The 21,788-nt window shown below is 39.1% G+C and overlaps 1 protein-coding gene across 1 annotated transcript in view; it reads right to left on the reverse strand.

Annotated features, from left to right (window-relative positions):
* The window catches only part of FAM171A1 (family with sequence similarity 171, member A1), a 36,387-nt gene extending 16,282 nt beyond the window's left edge, over positions 1–20,105 (reverse strand). Inside the window, exons 1-5 of the mRNA XM_010182121.1 lie at positions 19,979–20,105; positions 19,163–19,390; positions 13,662–13,754; positions 8,475–8,633; positions 3,586–3,762 (exon numbers count right to left, since the gene is read on the reverse strand). Of these exons, the coding sequence (XP_010180423.1) occupies positions 3,586–3,762; positions 8,475–8,633; positions 13,662–13,754; positions 19,163–19,390; positions 19,979–20,105 (784 nt within the window). The remainder of the gene's footprint in view (positions 1–3,585; positions 3,763–8,474; positions 8,634–13,661; positions 13,755–19,162; positions 19,391–19,978) is intronic.
* Between the last annotated feature and the right edge of the window lie 1,683 nt (positions 20,106–21,788).

Raw genomic sequence — 21,788 nt, forward strand, 5'->3', positions numbered from 1 at the left:
TTTTTGACTGAAGAGGACAAGGCTAGAAAGAAGTCTTGGACAGAAATTTGGTGTCCAAGAATAGAGAGATTAATTATATTGCTGTAAATCCTACTGACATCAAGGCAAATGTACAGGGAGGAAGTCATGATCCCAACCATCTGTTTATGGAAAAAAGAGGGTTTTCAGTCTCTTCAGATTTTGAGAAAAACAAGACGGTGCTTGGGAAAAAAAAAAAGCCAACAACCCAGAAAACTCCACTGAGTTATCCTGATTATAAAAATGAGAAACCATCTCTCTTTCAAACCTTTACATGTGTACTATGAAATAAAGCCACTCTCCCACAGTAGTGTGAAACACGAGATACAGGTATGCCAACAGCATGGAGTGATTCCGTTGCATTTTAGTGTATAAGTCTCCATAACATCAATGAATTTGCGCTTATTATTACCAACACTAAGAAATGCTGCAGAGAAAGGTGGTGGAGTGCATCTTCAACACAAGAGCAAAGCTGGACACACTCGTTTATCCTAAAACTTCTCTGAGGCACAGGTAGTTGCTCTTAATTTTATTAGTTATTCAAAAAGATATTACTGCTGTAATCTGCTTGCTGTGCACACAAGGCAGTAAACGTGTTTTGTAATGGAAAATCTCAATGGAAACAGTATAAAATAGATGAAGCAGATTGTCTTATTTTGATGTCAGCCCGTTTCTGCTGGCTATGTGTTTCACCAGTGTCAATGGAGCGATCTTCAGCCTTAAGAAGACTACGCTGCTTCTCCCCCTTCTCTCTGTGATAATGAAAATACAGACTGTTTATGGTAAACATCCTAAAAAGTCATTAATTAATTTTGGCTGCCATTAATAAATTTTGGCTGCCATAATATGCAAATATGCATAATTTCTGTAGAAACTATGAAAGTCTTCCAATCAGATGCCACTGGGTTTATATTAGTACACCATGAGCTCAGCAAAATGTACGAGATTCCAAGGATTAAAACATTCTTCTAATATTTCTGTCCCTTCTCTGCTCCCTCCCCTAAAAGTGAAAAGTATTTCTGCTTTTTAGAGCAGAAATTATACTTCATGCAGTAATGATGACAACCACATAGATTCTGAACAAAAGCAATGGCTTGCACGAACAAGCACCCACTGTACTCCTAATACACAAGAGAGAAGTGCTGCGTTATTGCCTGGTAATACAGTCACAGTTTTCTGTCTCTGGCACTTACTCAATTTTCAGATACAAGTGTAAAAATTTTAGCCACTGAAAATCTATTAAGGAGAGACTGCAACATAACTAGCACTGAAAAAAGCAGCTACTGAAATGAAAGACAAAATCAGAATATTGAGGTTAGAGGTCCTATCCCAACAAGGCACAGATCTGGCAGTGCAAATGGGTTACAACAACTTACTTGCCAGTTAAGGATTTCTCCAGCATGGAGCCATCCCAGACATCATCCATTCTCCTCCCTTCACAGTTCAAGCGCATCAGGGATGGAGAATGACAGGGTACCACCATGTTCACGCTACATATGGCTAGTTTGACAGCCCTTAGGGTGTTAATGTAGCCTACACAAGATAGAGTGGCTGCTCTATTTATTAAATTAGGCTACTCTAATTTAAATTGGTTGGGACGTGGCCAAAATTCTGCTAGAACTGGCATGCTGCAGTCAGGGCTTAAATGCATCTTTGTTCAGCATCTTTGGCTGCATGGAAAGATGCTTATTTCAGCTGAAGTGCAAGCTGGAGCCTAAGCATAACATCTTAAATACCTTCCTCTCCATGGCTTTGTGAAGCTAAGTGGCCTGACAAAACCTCTTTTTGTTTAGTGGTCCTCATGTCTTCCCCTCCCAACAACACAAGTGCTCCATCAGTCTTTCATGAAGCAAACAAGGCTGAACTTTTCTCAAGACTGGGAGTCTCAAGCTTGCAGCTCTAAATTAACTAATCCATATTGATCTATACTAACAGGTACTGCACACAACAGGGTAACTAGCTCTTTACATGCAACAGTAAAAGACATATCGCAAAGTAAGAGAGTTTTGTGGTCCCACTGCAGGGGCAGGGAAATTTGGACATAAGTGAGAAAGCTCCATAATCAAAATCAGAACCGTTTTCCTAGCAGTGAGCAACTAGTGATGAGGCAGGCTGCAGCTATAACACAGCTGAGAGGGAGGGCTGGGGATGGACTGCTTCTTGTGGAGAAAGCAAATGCGAGTCAGTCTTCCCTGTCTCTTTTTGAACAAGGGAAAACAAAATAGTTTCTAGAATCTCAAACCAAAATCAGTTTCAGGAAGAATGCAGTGAAACTTACTGCCAGAGCACTAGAAAAGTGCCGTTTCCACAGTTAAGGGAAACCCCGAACCCATTCATTCCACTCTTTTTTCTATTATTCAACTTTATATAATATTAAAATTTATTCTTCATTAAATCTTGCCACTTTACTGTCTAATATAGCTAAGTTCTGACAAAAGATTTACAGGCATGCTGTTTGAAAATACATCACCTTTTCCAGCAGACACAGGCAGGAAGGAAGCAAAAACGTTATTTCCACCTTCACCCCTTTTCCCCTCCCTTCCCTTCCTTCAACACGCTGGTTTCACGCTCGTTGCTCTACTTCTGGATGTGATCACAAACTGGTTAAGACATTTGCCTTGCAGGGACAAAACCCAACCGACTGTCCATACAGATCCACATTTCTGGCTCCTTTTTCTTCCTGTCTTCCTGACAGGATCTACCTTTCTCAGTTTCCATTCCTCTTTTTTTTTTCCTTTCTTTTTCTTAACAACCATCTGGTACATACTTCAGAAGGTACTGCACAATAACTGAAGGGGAATCACCAGCACAAGACTCATGCATCCCTTAATCCTTTACACTTTGAAGGTGTAAAGGCAGCCAGCACTGTGTTCCAGCTAGTAATGAAAAAACAAACCAAAACAGAAATAGAGAGCCTAAACCACGTATTTCTGGGAAAACTGCTCTTCACAATAGCTAACGTTACCCTGCAATGTAAAAAAACTGAGTGCATTTTACAGCTTATGTTGATTAGTCATTCTGTCTTTTTAAAATATTTAATGAATTTTGCTTCCTTCTTTTTTGATTTTAAAATAATTTACATATACTTTCCTTCTTGATAGTATTAGTCAAGCTCAAAGTGATTTACAAAAGCAGTCAGCATTATGTTTCCTATTTGACAGGCAGGAAAGTGAGCTCGAGACAAGAGGCAGCCCAAAGGTCAGAGAGCCGGCTGCTGGCAAAGATAAGGCCCGTTTCCATTGCTCCAGTTCAGGGCTGCAGTGAATACATCTCTCTGCTTCTGTCTCTGAGTGAAATCAAGATCTCTCAAGACAGTTTTTACATAAAGTATTTAATAATTGCGGATGGTAAATTTACCAAAAAAATCCTGTCTGGAAGTGACACACAATGCCACTCAAGTATATTTGCATATATACTACATATTATTTCATTAATAAAATCTTTTAGAGAAAAAAACAGATTTATGTACTATCCAGTGAAGACCTTACTACATTAACACAATAGATGCAGTGAGACAGTTTCAGACAAATAAGGCCATTTAGGGATTCAGCATAAGATGTTACCTACCAAATTTTTGGTCAAACCTCCATGCTGGAACATGTGCATTGTGCTTCAGGTTGCTGTTTGTTGGCAGAGGCACTGTTACATAGATGGGGCCATTCACGGGGACTGGGGTCCCATCGCTGTTGAGGAGATGGACACTGACTGCAGTGACAGGGGTGAGGTCATACCTAGTGCTGTTTCCTATGGAGAGAATAAATTACACTGTGACTACAGAATTTTTTGGCATTTAAGATACACCCATGTGGTTCAACACTGCAGTACTGCACCAATGTATTTCTCAAGGGATGACAGTATCAATCTTCCCTACCTTACAAAATTGACAACAACCAAGATATACACTTCAGTATTTTTCACTTCATTTTGGAAAATTCTGAAGACATGAAAACTACAATGCAAAAGTCTCCTGCATATATTTTCTCAATTTCATTCATCTCAAACTAAATACAGATGAGTATCACAGCCATAATCATGGCCAAAAAAAATATATCACAGGCCTTCATTTGTATAAGCCCGTATTAGAATTAATAAACACCCAAGCATTCAGTGACATCGCCAGGATGACAGGTCATATGTTTAAGAATGCCAGGATGTATTTCCTTTGGCCTTTCACTGAAATAAACCAAGCTAAATGGATTATTAGGATACACATTGTTATCTTCTTGTTCATGTAAGGTAACAATTATTCCTTGTGTTTAAACTGCATGCCAATGGACGTTACTTCATGACAACACAACTTTAAAAAATGTTCTAACCCTTCAACCATTTAACCAAATGAATCAATGACAGGGAAAAATACCAAAGACTTATATAGGCATTCAGGGGAAAAAAGCTTTAGGTTTAAAACCAAGAAGATCTGGAGTTCAAAGCTGTAGTATTTTAAACTGGAAGAGATGGAGTTTCCAGTTTCGCAAAGTGCATGAGCTGACCCGCATAAGAGCAGCAGCAGCCCTGCAGCCTCCTTGGTGTAATCTGGTGCCTTACATCAGCATAAACTGCCCATAAAAGCACATTTGCACCAAGCAGTGGTGTGCCACCTGCTACTCTGAGGCACAGCGTGGTTAAAAAAAAAGAAAGGTTAAAGAAAGAAAGAACTCCTCAAAACTCCTCAGAATTTTGAATTCTTTCAATTTTGCAAGAGGTGCCAAACTAAAGACATGGAAAACAACCAGAAGTAACTTTGTATGCAGCTGATGTACTATAGCACCTATTCTGACGCTCATTTCCCCTGCTTTCAAGGCAAGTATCACTGTTGCACAGCTGACAGGCCGAGGCTGGATGAAAGCACATGCAAAGGGCACACACGCTGCTTTGATTTACTGTGAACAGAGGGGCAGAAGTGTATCATCCAGAGAGATTAAAGTGCTGAGGAAACAGGCACACTGAAGATGGCCACGTAAGAGAGCCACAGAGCTCACTGATTAAAATCAGGAAAATATGGTTTGGAAATCCAGCTAGGGCATAGGGGAAGGCTGCCAGCCTATCCAAGCATTTGTAAACTGTAAGCTCCAATGGTGCACAATATCATTCCCTTACAGCCTTAGAATATAAAAAAGAGAGATAGAGGAGGGAATTAGTGCGGAAAAAGTTGTTCCTTTATTCCTGATCGTTCAATCCACTACCTCTGCCATGGACCTGCAACTTCTGTCAGATTGATGCTTGTCCCCAGGTCACTGGACTTGGGTCACTGAGTTTCCCAGGCTGGTATCAGAGAAATAATTCCTGTTGCTCAGTATCATAACCTGACCATGTTCTGGCATATGCAAATTCCTAATGACAAAAGGTGTAACTTTAGATTTTAGAAATATTTAGATGAATATCTAAGATTACATTAAGTTTTACATTTTGCTTATTTTAAGATACTGGAAGTTTTGAATTTTTCTTTCATTACTGTCTTGATAAAGTATATCTGCCTAATATCTGTAAAAATGGGTTTTCAGCCCCAGAAAAAGCATTCTGTTGGCGAAAGACTATTTGTATCTTTTTTACTTAAGATGCACCGACACTCTGCCCAGTACTGGGCTGAACAAATTATATTAGAAGATGAAGAAATTTCTGAAATCCACTGATCTCTGGCAAGAAGAAATAATCCTTCAGTTTGCCACCTTGCACAGTACATCAAAGCTCATTAAAATGATAAATTTTTCTCTTTTCTGTTGTGAAGGTAAATTAAAATCAATGCTTATGAAACCCTCACATGCTATAAAACTGATAAGCACATGCACAGATTAAATGGGAATGGACTTCAATAAATGTCAGCTTTCATTTATTTCTTGTCGTTTTTGACATCTGGTGACCTGTAAAGAGCTCTAAAAATAATCAGAGGAAAATCCACCATGACTTAGACTTGACTCTTTGTAAAGAAACCAACAGCCTACAAAACCAGCAGGAGTAATAGTTCTTAGCCAGCTTGGTCCATTACTGCAGATGATGGAGAATTGTGTTTAGTTTGGTTAAAAGGACAAGATTTTGTGAAACCATCCTACTGCTTTCCAATTGATGATTAATAGAAACAATAAGCTAACACTATACAGGCTTGTCACTACTTGCAGCTAAATTCTTTGAATTTATATCTAGATTTATATTTAAATTTTTATGTTTGAAACATGCTGATTCATGCAATGAATTTTCACTGCTCCACATTAGTACTTCAACACCCAGCTGGGGACTCTGGGAAAACTGTTGAACTCATAGAGAATAGTTTTAGTTAAAACAACTGTAAAGTCACTCTGGATAAATAACTAGCCAGAGAACTGAGCTGACTGGGAGGACCTCTCCAAAACTCTACAGATGTGTATATAAACTATGAAAGAACTGAGCAGTAACTTGGGGGGGAGGAGGCGTGGGAGAGAGGGGGGAAGGGGCAGTGTTCAGGAACACTCCAAAATTTCCCATGGAAATTAATGCTGAGTTTTTTTAGAATTCTACAATTTGCACATATTTTTCTTTTTCTCTTGAGAACAGAAATATTAAAAAATCCCCAGCAGTTTGTGACCTCATTTTTTATTCCTTCAGAAGTTTTTCAGGTGAAATCTTTACCAGGCTGTTTGAAGATGAAGAAAAGTTCTGTGAAAAGGAAGTCCACCCAAGTCTAGGATTTTAAAGTTTCATGTTTCCACAGCAGGAGAAACTTCTACTAAACAGAGGACATTTCACCTATATATAATGCACATATAGGTATATTGTATTGGTATTATATCATACTGAACATTACAGTATACAGAAAACAAGGTTCTTCTCAGTGTCTTAAACTCCATTTCTTTGTCAGTCATTTTGGTCTTTTGTGGCACACTTTTACCTGAGGGCTAATAAAAGTCAAATCCAGGGCCCCCATGCTCAAGTGGAAAAGTTCCCCTCATGTATACGAAAAGACTAAAAAACCAAGGGTGCATTCATCTGTTTTGTAGAAGGCTGGGAGGTGAAACGGGAGAAAGATTATGTCCTGGTTGTGCAGTTCCCATGAGAGGTGATCATCAGAAATCTTGGCAAGACCAGTTTTCACTAAATAAATGCAAGGTGGTAAGTTGGGTTGTGGAGTGCTAAGGAAAGATTTGGGTGGGAGGAATCCCACACACATTGTCAACATTGTTCAGTGGGTTTAGACATGAAAAGAAAGGGGATGAGGAAGCAGACAGACGAGTGAGATCAAGTACATTCCTTCGTTTTTAAAAAGATAAAGAGATACTTGATCATGTCTGAGTATGAAGAGAAAACTGAAGGTTGAAGTTGAGAACAAGGAAATGACAGAGATCCAGAATGAGATAGGATGAGAAGTACTCACTGGAGCAGACAGAAGGACGGAGTAAGGTAGCACACACATTTCGAATTGTAATAGAAAAGGATACAGTCAGATTTCCACAGAGGGAAGAGGAAGCTTATTTTGCCTTTTTTTTTTTTTTTCTACAGAAAAGCTAGCAAGCTCAGTACATGCCGTTTACACACATGGCCTAGCATTCAAAGTCACCTAGATCAACATATCACAAGTCAATGCATCCTGAGAAACAGCAGGGATGGGCCCTGAAGGGTTTTTCTGCTTCAAAGCAGGCTCAGCTGTGCCTCTGCCATCCTCACCGGTGACTATAACTCTGCCCGACACCCCCAAGCGACTGATTCTACAGCTTAAACCATCCTCACCACAGCAGGGTTTTCCTGGGCACCAGTCTGAATCTCATGTACTGCACTGCAAGTTCACTGCTTGCCTTCTAACCCAACATGGACATAGAGAGCACATTATTCTCTTTTTTACACCAGCATTTTAAGAATTTGAAGACTTCTGTGCTCAATTCTTCTATTTTTCTCTCACTTACATAGCACCAATTATTTCAATCAAGATAAAATGAGAAATGGAAAAAGAGTAACAGGCAGTTGCAGTCATAAAAAGTATTACCAAAGTACTATCAAAGTATTATCAAAGCTTTGAATTTAATCATGGTTGTGTTTCTACTATGAATTTTCATTGTTTTTCCTTTGGTGCTAAGATGAACTTGCACATTTTTAGCTGTAGCTAGATTCAGAGTATCAATAAAGCCATTGAAACAACTCTTAGATGAAACAACAGAGTATTAAATCTTAGATATATAGGTGTTAATTTATTTTTAGAAAGAAATTGAACAAGAATTCTACGTCCCCCGTAAATTAAATTCTCTTTTGTCCCTTGAGGTTAATCTCCATTCTTGTATGTGCATGTGCGACACATGTGGAGACTCAGCTCTAAACTACAAGTGCAGAAAACTTTTCTGATCTCCTTATCTCTGCCATTCAGTGGCCCCATTTGATGGATAGTGGACCTTGCTCTCTTGCTTCTTGGAACAGCATTTTGGTAGGGCAGCTGAACCTATCACACCTCTCAAATTTTACCAATATGAAATCAAAGCAAAACCAAAGTAGTGGGTTACCTGTTCCATTTCCATCTAATCCCTGCAAATAAGGGAAACTGCCCACTTCCCAGGGAGAACTGGCTGCAGTCAGGTACGCTGTCAAGTCACTGTAGCTGGTGTTCTCTGGTAATTTCACAGATCTTCTCTGAAAGTGAACTTGCGGCTGAGTCCGTGCACCTGAAAAAATTAAAAGTTACTTTATATCCAAGACGGGCAGAATATTTAGGTGTTCATATTTCTGGAAGCACATTTACAGTTTTATTTTTCTTTATAAATTGCAATAGTTTGAGAAGGACAGAGACATCAGAGGGCTATTACAAAAGACGAGGAAAATTATTTAAAAATTTATTTTGCAGTTGCCATTATCTTTCCACAAGTACCACAGAGCAAAACTGCGAATGCACCCTATGTCAGCGGCTTTTCTGACTATGTTATTTCCCCAGATCACCTCCAATCTCATTACGAGCTTCCTTTAATGAATATAACCAAAACTAAAACTGAGTTCAGAGGTAGGGTATGTGAAAGCATCCAGTTCACCTTATTTATTTAAATTTTGTTTCTCATGAAATAGCAAGACAAATGTAGTTTATCATCTTTAAAGTGATTTTCAAAGAGATAATTCTACCTGTAGAGCCAATTAACTTGTGTAATTTCTGTATTTAATTTTTACAAAGCTTTACCACATTAACTACCTCCAGTACTGTGATAACAGTACTTTTTATTTAAATCACCAGATAAAAAGATTCACTTGATAAAGCATGGGTGAAAAGAGCTTACAAATTTTCCCACGCAAAGAACACATCTAAACAAAACCAGATTATGTGGCATGTGAGATTTCTCTCTTTTCCTCTGTCTTGTACACTTTTAGCAGTGTTTTTTTTTCAAGATCGCTTGGTATTTCTTTGCTGCAACGTGATTTAAGATTATTTCATGTACTATGGCACTTCATGTTTCATTTAAACCCCAGTTTATAAAGTCAATAGTCTTTTTCAATGGATGCTCACCATAACTGTTTAGCAACACACAGCAAGACTCCATCTGCAACTTTGTGTGCAACATGCAAATTAATTTTTAAATCAAAAGCCATTGTGCTCTGCAGAGCTCGTTTTGAATACTCACAGAACATTCCCCACACAGCACAGAATCAAGAGGTAAGCAGTTTTTTTCTTAATTTATATTTGACTATGTGGTTCAAAGATGTCAACTGAAAGCAATTTTGCTTCTTTTCCTCTTTTTGTTTCTGGCAGCACTTTTAGGTTACAAGTAACTTCACTGCAAGAAAGATTAAAGAGCTTGACTCATGGCTCCTCAGCTTTGTAACTGCCAATGTCATTAACCAGGAGATTGGAATTTTTTCTTGCATCATTTTCTAGCAGGAGCTCTGGCTATGCGAAAACATAAAATTCCACAGAACAAACTTTTATTGGCTAACAAAAACTGCTATGCAGGCGGGCAAGTATCTTCAAAGAGCTGATCACAGTTTAGCTGTCATTTCTTTGGTAATTATACAAGTAAAAGCTACAAAACCACTTTTTAAATTTCTGAAATATTTAAGTATTTACAGCAGACTCTCAAGACTGGCAGTATCCGTAAGTGTTTAAGATAGTCATTAAACAACACCCATATGAAACGGGAACAGATCTCTCTTACCCAATTTATAGGCTTAAATGGAAAACAATGTAGAAGACTAAATAAATTGACTGCAATGAACTCAAGGAAGATTTATCTCCCGAGTCTCTGCAATGCCGCAACAGTTTGCTGTACCTCAGGGACAGATGAGCCTGAGCACTCGGGAGCCTCTGCACTGCTGGGCAGGTCCTGCAGCCCATAGGGATCAGCAGCCACAGTAACAGAACAGCAAAAAACACCACAATAAAGAATCCGGTATTAGGATTACCACTGACAGTTCAATGTAAAATTGTAGGATTTTCTGCTGTCTAAATCTCCAGTTAGGATGAATTATTCAAATTGCCAGGAACCGGTATTATATTTTCAAAGAGCCAAACTAATTAATGATTAAAAACAAAGTAACTGTTGAGTCTGTAACAGCAGTTTATGGAGAGGTTCTGGGGTTTTCTATTAAAAAAATGGTTTTGTAGCACTGGGCAAGCCATGAGCTGCCAAATTTTAAACAGACAGGCAAGACTCAGGAAGCCAACCTTGGTTTCTTCAGTCCTACAGGCAACGCAAAGCATTCCTATGGCTAAGCCCCAGACCTGGCAGGAAACCTGTGCAGCAATGAACTCGGATAGAAGTTTTAAAGTGGAAGAAACAGCATCCTCTGTAGATAGTGCACATCATACAAAATACCAGTGCAGGGTAGTTAATTAACATTCTAGCTTAACAAACTCCTTGATATTGATGTTCATCCAAAACCTGCCACTCAGCCCGACTCTCCCCTCAGCTCCTCAGTTTGGTCTCCCCAAACCCAGCAAGAGACTTCAGAGGGGCAGAAGATGGGAGCTACCAGCAAAAGGTTTGTGAGAGAGGCAAGCTACTAATACTTTTGCCTTCTCTCACCACCTGCCTTAGAAGATAATGCAACATACTCCTTTAGAAGGGGTCATGGAGTATTTCTGGGCTTGTTTGGGCACAGACCTTTTGAGGGAACTGGAAGTGATAAAATGAAGATAAAGACTTTTCCTTATGAGCCTCAGAGTATTTTGCAACAAGCCAACACTTGTTGCTAGGAGTGTTGCAATAATAATTATTATTATTATTGCTTCTGTTATTGAAGATACCCAGCTTTGACTTATAAAAACCAAACAAAACGCAAACACATTTGAGTATAAAATTGGCACATGAACTCCTTCCACTTGGTGAGTGCTGTGAGGGAAGGACTTCTGAGCACTGATCTTATCTTCTTTAAACATCCTTTTGTCAACACACTGGCCACGATTCAAATGTTGTCAGCTCCAGTTTGCCAGCGCACGCCTCAAGATGTAACCATCTCAAGGAGTTCCTATAAGGCACCTCCTGTCATGTTGGGTGTATGACATGTGGCACCACACCAGCACTTGAACTCCAGTCTATGAAGTAATGACTGAAGTATAATTAATTCATGCTCTGATTGCTCATATGTCAGAGGCAGACAGAGGGTACCAATGCAGCTCCCATCCACTGAACACTGAAGTTCAGCTCATCACTGTGCCAGTATTAAATAACTTCAATGATCCAGAGGCTGGCAAGCTCCATCCCTCGCAATTACTGACAGAGTGCAGCAGCGAATTGTAATGCCATCACAAAAATGAAGCTGGCTGCATCAACTCAGACAAACTTCTCAATTGCATAATAAGTCACTTGCTTGATTAATTATTCAAAAGCAACTGGTAACTTATTGTACCAGACAGGTCTTTCTTTCCCTTTGACTGGTGCTTCAAACACCAGTGTTCCCAGTCTGTTCGTGGTATAATGAGTTCTGTTATGCTCTTGTTTTTGCACTAAGGTAACTCCTGATCAGCTCTTTTGAAGCAGCTCAAAGTTACTGAGAAACAAATTGGAGAAGTAACAGAGGAAAACTAGGTCACAAGGATTTTGGATGAAGACTAGAGAGGCTCCATTCAAACACTAGTACAATGTCCAGGCTGTCTTTCATTTAGGTTTCACCACAAGAGAATTCCCAAGGAAAGGACTGTGGGCTGGTGACATAAAATAGTTTTTACTGTGCAAGACTGACAATTCAAATTCCAAGTCTTAGAATACTACAGGCACCATTTTCTTCCCTTATCCTCTTTCTCTGCTACACCAGCAGAACCACTTGTATTATTTTAGTTAAATATATTGGGAACGCCCAGGATCAAGTCACTGAAGGGAGCAAGATTATGTGAAAAATATTTACAAGTGTCACTCAGCTGCTAAATGTGTCTCTAGCCCTTTAACATCCTATGTTTTTTTAAGAAAGGAAGCGATAATCATGAAAAGAGTGCTCTTTTTAAGTTAACTGCACAATGTTAGCACATTTGCATAAGAGTATTTAATACACCATGCTTATAGGACACTGTTGGTAAATGTTTCATGTTGTGTCTAATGGTATCCCTTTTGGTTTAATACAGTCTACAGTCCATCTAAGTCATCGCATTAGTTAATGTCAGCTCTCAAATTGCAGAATATACATACGGCAGCTGTGTTGTTCTCCTTCTCAATGCTCCATCAGATACCTAATTTGTTTAGTGCTTTTTCAGCTCCAGTCATATCTAATGCTATCATTAATGAAAAGCCTATTGCATCTGGATGTTCTCTAACAATGAAAAAAGCTGTAAGGTAGGCATAATTGTATTATACTACCTCAGATAAAACAAGGTTATTTTGGAATGTTATTGAAAGTAGTATTCCCCCATTTATTAACGATCTGGTAGAGTTTAAAATGATGGCAATCATAATACATGTGAGTAAGGCACAGTTTACGCACAGTAAGTGTCCCCTTGTTTTGGCTCATCACGGTATCTTTAAAAATTTCTTCTCTTTCCTTAACAAACTTGGCTCAGCTGTCACATCAGTTGGGCTAAGTTAGGTCAGATCCCTAGGTCAGATTAACATTTTACTCTTGACTGTGCAGTTCAGAAAGCACAGTGTTCATCTGACTGATACGAGTTGCTTTAACTTCTGTGTTTGGCCTTACAAAAAGGTGATTTGAATTTTATTCTCCTAATACAATGGGTTTCATCCTGTAGTATGTGGGTTCGCAGGCAGTCTGAGTTCCACAGGAATTTATTGAGAAAAGTAAGTTTATATAGGGTACACAACAATGCAGATATGAGAAATTTTCACAATTTCTATGCCCTAAATTTCTAAGGCATTCACAGTTGGAAGTAAGAAACAAAATAATACCAGAGAAAATTCTTAGACAATAACAACATCAGAAAATGTTTACTGCAAGGATGGCTAAATGAGGCTAGATGAAAAAACATCCAACAAATAGCAAAATAAATTTAATCTCTAGCTCTCAAACAGCACACTAAAGTCCAAACTTGTTTATTATCAAGTAAGTCAATTTCCCTACTCACAGCAGCTAGAGATGAATTCAGCTATTAATCAATTTGCCAAAACATCCCACAGAGGGGGATTCCTCGAGGAACTCAGAAGAATTCCCCATGAAATACCAGTCTCACCCATGGGACAGCGTTTAGAAGGTACCAGGCGGCCAGGCTTTTTGTTTAAAGCGTCACTCAAATTTCATTCAGTTCTGACTTCCAAAAACCAGCATACCTTGAAATCCTGAGACTATCTGGACTACATCGTCATAGACCATTAGTGTAGCTGAGCGTTCAGGAAGAAGTCCGAGACTCAGTGAGGAGAACACTGTGGGAGAGAAGTGGTTTAAGTGGAATATATTTGAACTGTTATAAATATAACCCAACCACCACCACACTTACTGTCTCCTACATTTTTGCAAAAGCAGGCCACCCAAACTATGAAAATCATATTGTATACATGACAGAAACCATGTACATTTTCTAAACCAAATAATTTAAATTGCCAGGGTAATTATTACTGAACTAAACATGTTCTACGCTTGAACTCCTGATAAAGTCATGCACAGTAGTTCCAAGTACAGTAGAGTGGAGTGGAAAGCAGGGATTTGAGTTATAATTACCAGCTTCACAGAAAGACTTGCCATTACATAAAGAGGAGTGAAACACTAACTCAGTCTGAATTAATTTCTGCAATACACTTAGACTTCTTACCTCAGGAAGATTTTAATGAAACTTAGCTTTTAAATACTTTGAGATGCTTACATAAAACGTCATACAAAAAGGCAAAGCATGATGAATAAGTCTGAATAATTTGCTTTAAAATACAGCATGTCCTTACTGAGTCACCACCTACACTACATAAGTGCTATATATAGCAGAACTACTGTCACTGGTGCGGAAGGGGACAGATAAATGGTATTCGCTGCAAGAAATCTCTCTGCACTGGCCTCCTCTGCCACTGGGTACTGACATTTCTTACAGGCAGCTGCATCTGAACACACACCCGTCTTTGGAAAGTGAAGAACATGATATAAATTCATGATAAGGTTTTCAGACACAGAAGACCAGAATTATGTATGGAATTAGCCATTAGCACCCATGAAAACAGTAGATCTGCCTGCAGTCCATGCATGGCTTTCAAAGACAGAAGAAGAGGGGATTAATGCAGATTATTCATTTTTGGTAACTGAGGAGCATCCCATATTTGCACCTGGAAAGTAGTCATCCCATTCTGAAGTGATCACAAGCTGAGGAAGACATTTTCAGAACTGATTAATATAAGAACAGTACCGCTTTATAAGTTTCCTCTAAATTAATATGTAGTACTTGATGCAAGAGACCATACAGATGTTAGAAACAAATAGGGAGACTGTTTTAAGAAATCTATTCTCTTTTTAAAGTTCAGAAATGTTAGTGTTTGGGAGAAATACAGGAGAAAGTAGAAGAAATTAGAAGAAACACACTGATTAAGAACCATCATCTAAAATATGGTCTTAACAACATGTATTAAAAATGTATTAAAATGTATTCAAAAAAATAAACTAAATGATCATGCTATTGCAAGTACAGCTGGGAATTTTCTTTCAAGTGCTCTACATGTGAAACAGATCTATACATCAGGCAACACAAGTATGCCCAGTGTAAGAAGCACTAAGGCCACAATTACAAAATTTGTTTGTCTTTACTCCAATAACTTAATTTGTATGAAGAAACAGAATATAATTCAGACACCCTGGGGAGCTCAATACAATAAACCATGCCAACATTTGTTACATATATGTTATAATGCATATATAATTTCTACGCTTCCCTTGGGCTTTTCTGCACAATATTTTGTCAGCATGACAAAGACAGAAATCATCGTTCTTAAGGCCAGAATGCTGACTGTGATGATCAAGTCTTACTCCTGTACAACTACAGCCTTCCCTGAATTAATTACTGTTTCAGATCCAATAGCTGTGCTTGAACTAGAAAACACGTCGTAGAAAACGATGCAATTTTCTTTTAAAGGCGTCCAGTGGTGAAGTCTACGTCACAACATCCATGCTCTAGTAAATAATTATGAGGGCAGTTAAACGATGTGTCTTTTTACCCATCAAAATTTATTGAGGTCAGACTTCCAGCCATTTGATCTTCTTTTTATACAAGCCTGCTAGGCAGAAGAATACTCTCTTACTTGTTTCCTGTTCTCTATGCTGGTACTGATGGACTACGATCAAACTACCCCATGAACTTTCTCTCTGGTGACCAAAATAAATTAAGCACTTCTGAGTCTTTCCCTGTACATTGTATTTTTCAATCTTTTAATCACTCCTGATATAACCCTGCAGTTTTAAACATTTTTCTTGAAGCGCAGATCCAGAACTGGACACACATTTACCTGTGTGGCTGCAGCAACGACAAGTTCTGAAATACTATGCTCTGCCTCGTTTACCTTATTTTACAGCTAAGGATCAGATTATTCTGCTTTCTTGCAATGCTGCACTGGGAGGTTATTTTCAATCGTTCATTAATTTACCATGACTCACATATCTTCTGCAGAGTCACTGCTTTCCAGATGAGCTCTTCTCTCACAGAAATACCGTAAGCATCTTCTGCTCTTAGAACTACATTTCATCACAGTGAATACCATGGTTTGCTTTGACTGACCCTACCAGCTATTCTGAACCGTGCTGCCTCAGCAGATTCCCTCTCTTCATTGCACACACTGCTTCAAAAATGTCCCTTTAAATATGCATTAACAGTCACAAATCCTTTTCTTCCATATTATTTTCAAAGAAAAACCTATGCGTAGCTAAGAGCAGAGAGATGAGCACATCTTCCATTGTGAACACTTCAGCAACTCAAGTGATGTTAAATTAATGAACTGTTAAGTGGAGTCATGGCTCTGCTGATAAATAGTTTAATGGAAAAAGAGATCTTAGTCTTTTCCTCCTACCATTTATCATTAAGTAAATAAATAATCCTCCTGCTTAAGTGGTAAAGAGGTAGTAATTATTTTGGTTAATATAAGAAAAGTTTGCTTCTGCCAAATTATGAGAAGACAAAGCCCTCAATGCTTACTCCTTAAAGTTATTACAATAATGTCACAAGTTCAGTGGCTGCAGAGCTTTTCAGCATAAGATTGGAAATAACGTACATTGACTGTGATGGAGGAATTCTGATCCTTCGGCAAAGTCCTGTTACAGCACTTTAAACATCACCACCTTATAGCTTTCAAACCTACTCCCCACTCATGGTTATCAATTCAACACTGAGGTGTTCGAAATAGCTGTCACCCCACAGAGCAACAGGCCATTCTGAGCATCGGTCCACCCATGGCAGTGGTTTAAGCTAATGGCCTATCTGATCTGTAGAGTGACAGACTATAGATCAACTATTACTGTTTTAAAAGGCATTTTTGGGAAATGAGGATCCCGCTGTACACATGTGCCCAAACTGCACACTGCAGAATCTGATTTAAATACGCTGCCTGTTCCACATCATCCAACCCAGGTTAAAAACAACACCACAACTTTCATGGTTTTCAAAACTTCCATACTGCGCTGGTTACAAGCAGGATAAGCATTTAAATACAGGGAATTTAAATAGGAACAGTTCTTGGAAAGTTTTTTTAAAGGCTACAGCCATCTTAGTCAATATGAAAAATAACAGCCCAAGTATTTTGGGCCTGAACTTTTATGTCATGTCCTTTTTAAGGAGTAAGTCAAAGAACAACCCTATTAAATCGATATGGGGCATATCAAGTTGTAACTTGTTTCTTTAATCAAAGAAAGGATTAAGTTCAAGGTACAGAAAGCAAAAGAAGGGATTCTACTGCCAATTAAATCAATGGCCAACCATCTACCAGTCTCAATGGGGGAAGATCAGAGGTGAAAGGAATCTATTTTCTTAGTTAAGCTCACATTTCAGCCATGGAAAGAAAGATTTTGTGGAAACTATATACAATTGCTGCTCTTTAAACTTCAATGACTTACCAAAACAATAATGCTATGTTTGATTCCCTTCCCTCAAAATCTGTATTTAAGAAAAATTAAGACACAAAAAAACCCTAACCAAACAAACTCCAGGCCACGGAAGAGTAGGTCACACTCAAAAGATCTAAGGTATGAGTCAGAAAGATGTGAGACACAAGGCAAGGAAAGGTTCGGGCAAGTAAAGGTTCCTGAATGCTTTAATCATACATGATTGTGTCTTAAGGAAGTACATGAAGTATGCTGAGGAAGCTGCACTTCATTTCATTTAAATAGAAAAGAACATAAAGGAAATTTCTAAACAGAGTCACAGAACAATTATGTTTGGAAGGGACCTCTGGAGGTCACCTGCTTCAACCAAGCAGGGGGCTATCATGCTGAGTTCTGAATATCCTTTGAGATTTCATAACCTTTCTGGGCAACACGTTCCAACCTCTGACTACTGCTGCTGTGAAGAACTGTTCCCTTTTATTTATTTGAAACTCTGTGCTGCAACTCATTTCAGTTGCTTCTTCATCTTTCACTATGCACCAAAGAGCCTGGCTTTGTCTTCGTTACAGCTCCATCAAGTAGCTGGAAAACGTGACAGAATACGACAGAGGAAACGTGGAAGAAGTCAATCTTGTCTGAAGTAAGCAAATGCAGATAAGCAAACAGCATGCTGAAATGCCTAAAGGATAATTCTGGGTTTGAAGAGATTCAAGTTCCTTTCCTCAGCTGAAAATATATTTGCTGCTTGACCTTGCGGCAAGCCACACAGTCTCTCTGGCTATGTTGATATTAATAAATAAAATTGAACCGAGGCATAGGATTGAATACCGTCCTGTGTTAATTTAAATATTTATATATTAGTGCACTAATTAGTGCATTAGTGTACTATTTAAATATTAGTGCACTTAAAACCTGACATGGCTTTGGTCTGGACTAATTATCAAATCTGAAGTGATAATTAAGTGTGATTTGGGTATAGTACAAGCCTGGGACCATTCCCAAACTACTTGGACCATAACTGTGGCTGGGGGATTAGAGGAAAGGCAGATAAAAACTGAGGATATGACCTTCATCTAGACGTCACATCTCAAGGTCTGAAAGACACCCTCAATCTGTTCTATTTAGCAGTACAGAAATAGTCTTCATGACTCACTTACCCCTCCTGTACAACTAACGTAAAGTCTCCCACTTACCATAAAATTTTGAGGCATTCTGACAAAAACTCACATGCAAGTATTACGGCTATATTTGTTTTGCTGCGGAAGAAACAAACTATGCTAATTAAGTTAGAAAAAATTCTCACATCTGGATAACATAACTGCAGATTAAAACTGCCCTATGGATGTGGCCAAGAACTGAAAGGCCAAGACTTTTTTTTGTACATTACAGCCTACAGTGCAACAGTTGTTGCTACAACTTGGGAGAGAAACGAATTAGTACATCACAGCTGCTGAAACAGAGAACTTGAAAACAGAGTTCCCATAAAGAAAAAAATCTGGAATAGATTGGTATTTTCTGTGGAGCTGTAAGAGTACCAACAGTTGTCTGAAAACTGACGTAGCACTGCATCAAGGACAGTCAGGAGGAAAGCAAATCCCTGCACAGACCCAATGCCACAGTTTTAACTGAGGAAGAAACCTTGTTTTTGAAATGCACAGATGTTCTTCCTCCCACCCAGGACCATGAGCATTAAAACACACCATACAAAACTGTGTAACTTCCTTTCGATGCAAAATCTTACCTCAGAACAAAAATAAAGATCTCTTACCAGGCAATCTTACAGGTTTCCATGGTGCAGAATTTGGCACATACGCATGTTTACTAGCAGTCACTATCAGCTGATTGCCCAGCTTATACTGAAACTTGAGGAAGGCAGTGCCATCTGCTCCTGAGGTTCCAGATGCAATGGAGATCTGGTTGGTAAAAATCTCAATGAAGGCTTCAGTTACTGGCTGGTGTGTGCTGGCATCGCTCACATGGACCTTCAGCGTTACTTCTGCAATGACAAACAACCACAGCAATTATTGTCCAAAAAGCTTCTGCAGGAGGCAGCAGTTAGAACATGCTAGCTCACCAGCGACCAAAAAGACACAGGGCTCATCACTAACCTCTGACACTTTGGTGCCAAGTACGATCGTTTGCCCAGGCCTGCTGTTCTCCATTTTGGGCAGTCACTCTTTAGAGACACTACAGATTCTGCCACAGGGCAGACCAGGTCCTGAATTATTGCCCTACTGCTAACTCCAGCTGTGGAGGCATTGCTATTCCACCTATGACCCTGGGCAGCATATTACCAGGGGCAGACAACATTCCCTTTGATGGGCTACATGTCAGTCTCACAGTAGCATCATAATTGTACATGTACATGCTATCAAACATCATGTATGTGTCACAGATAGTGTGGCGTCGTAACTCTGTCCTCATCCTGAATGCACAGGATGAGCAGGAGGGATGCAGAGTGCTAGCAGTGAGTGAGAGGAACATATCCCGCTGCCTCCCTCTTCACTGGCCCTTTTCCCAAAGGGGCAAAAATGCCACTGCACCCAGTGATATCTGCTTGTCAGCCCTGACACTACCATGTTACCTGTCCCCACATATAGCTGGTGAGTATAAGAAGCAAAGAAGTGACGGTTAAGGCCATCAGGAGAATCATACATCTTGTAGTCAAAAGCAAATGCAATGGACAACATTTTCCTCGAGTAATTTGCCATTTTTCCAGAAACTAATTACTTGTTTAAATGTTTCCAGATGTGCAGTATTTGTCCACTCCGAGGCACTCCAATGACTAAACCACGCATTGTGTCACCAGGCTTTTGTTACATAAAGTGGAGCAGCTTGTGCAAGACAGTCCCTCTGGAAAGCACTCCTCCCTATCTATGATTATTTTTCTGCCCCTCCAATAGTTCCTCTGCTTCATGCTCTGAAGTAGCAGCTGCTGTCTTTCTTCAATAACTATGACTTAAATGCAGTGCCGTGTTGAAAAGACCAAGCAACAGTCCAATGCCTCCACCAAGCCACTCCTTGGATTTTTTCATTTACAGTCGCCTTGTTCTCCTAAATGAGTACCTCCCTCCCTCTCTCTTTTCTCTCATTCTCGCCCTCACATTTGGAAATTCTGTTTTTCTTGCATGAAGCCCCCTACTTCAGCTTACTCTATCCATGTCCCAAGGTAGTAGAGGATGGTTTGCAAAGTCCCTTTTTGTGTCAGGGGAATTCAGCCACTAAGAAGCGAAATGCTCGCAGTCCATGTTCAACTCATTTCTCCATGTGCTGCCCAGAAAATGAAGCCTTATCTCCTCTTCATATTTAAAAACAATACACTAGTTTCTACAGAACAGCATTGGCAATACAGTTCTGTTCTATTACTACTGTGTGTTAGGACTTTAAGAATTTATTTTGATGTAAGCCCTGAGCCAGCAAGACATAGCACCAAGAAGAACAACAAAGAACTTAACAAAATCTCTGTTGTTAATTTTGACAGTGAAATGACACAACTGAGTATGCTGAGAAACGTACTGTAACAAGATAAAATTTTAAAAGGATTTCAGGATTTAATACAAAAATCTCAGCACCTCTGTCCTAAGTGCACTTCAGCCAGAAAGATACTGAGCCCTTGTATAAGCAAGACCTTCTCTCCGAATTCTACAGTATGGAAAATACAAATATCAGGCAGCCCTGGACAAAAACCCCATTAGAGAAATTAATCATCATCACAGGCCTCGCTTTAGAACTTGGCAATGGAGGATGCCAATTTAGAGGGGATCAGCATGAAATACATTCTAGCTATTAAAGATTCTGGACTTGTTCCCAGTTTTGCATTTAGTAGTCAAAGAAAAACAACGTATATTGAAAAACAGCGTCCATGCAGTCTGGCATGCATGTACAGGATGCCTCCTTAGAAACTTCGCCTTGACCACCAAGCAACTTGTGAAATCTTGTGCATGTGAAAGGCAGCCACATTAATCAAAGGAGGAATGCATATGTATTTATGTATTTACAAGCTGTACATGTATTTACAAACATGAGGGCAAAAAGCAATATACATTTTTATTTTCAAAATGTGCAGGAACAATATGCTTAGATCCACAGCCAGATAGCTGTGCTGTTAAATGTTTCCCACTTTGAATTGCCCAGCAAAGAATGCTGAAGAACAGATGTGGTTAAGAATAATGGATCATGTATTAAAGAGAAAGCAAGAAAACAGGACAAGCTGAACATTGTGGTTAGCAATTTCAGTAACATGAAAGTTTGGCCTTTTCTAAAACAACCACATATAAGAAGGAAGCAAGAAGCTCTGGAATAGTAAATACTGATCAAGGAAGAGGAACAGAAAACAACAAAAGTATCAAATCCATTCAATTCCTTATAGACATCCAAAATTCTAGAATAGAGAC

The sequence above is a fragment of the Mesitornis unicolor genome, unplaced genomic scaffold (genome assembly GCF_000695765.1).
Source record: "Mesitornis unicolor isolate BGI_N332 unplaced genomic scaffold, ASM69576v1 scaffold42073, whole genome shotgun sequence".
NCBI classification, from domain to species: Eukaryota; Metazoa; Chordata; class Aves; order Mesitornithiformes; family Mesitornithidae; genus Mesitornis; species Mesitornis unicolor.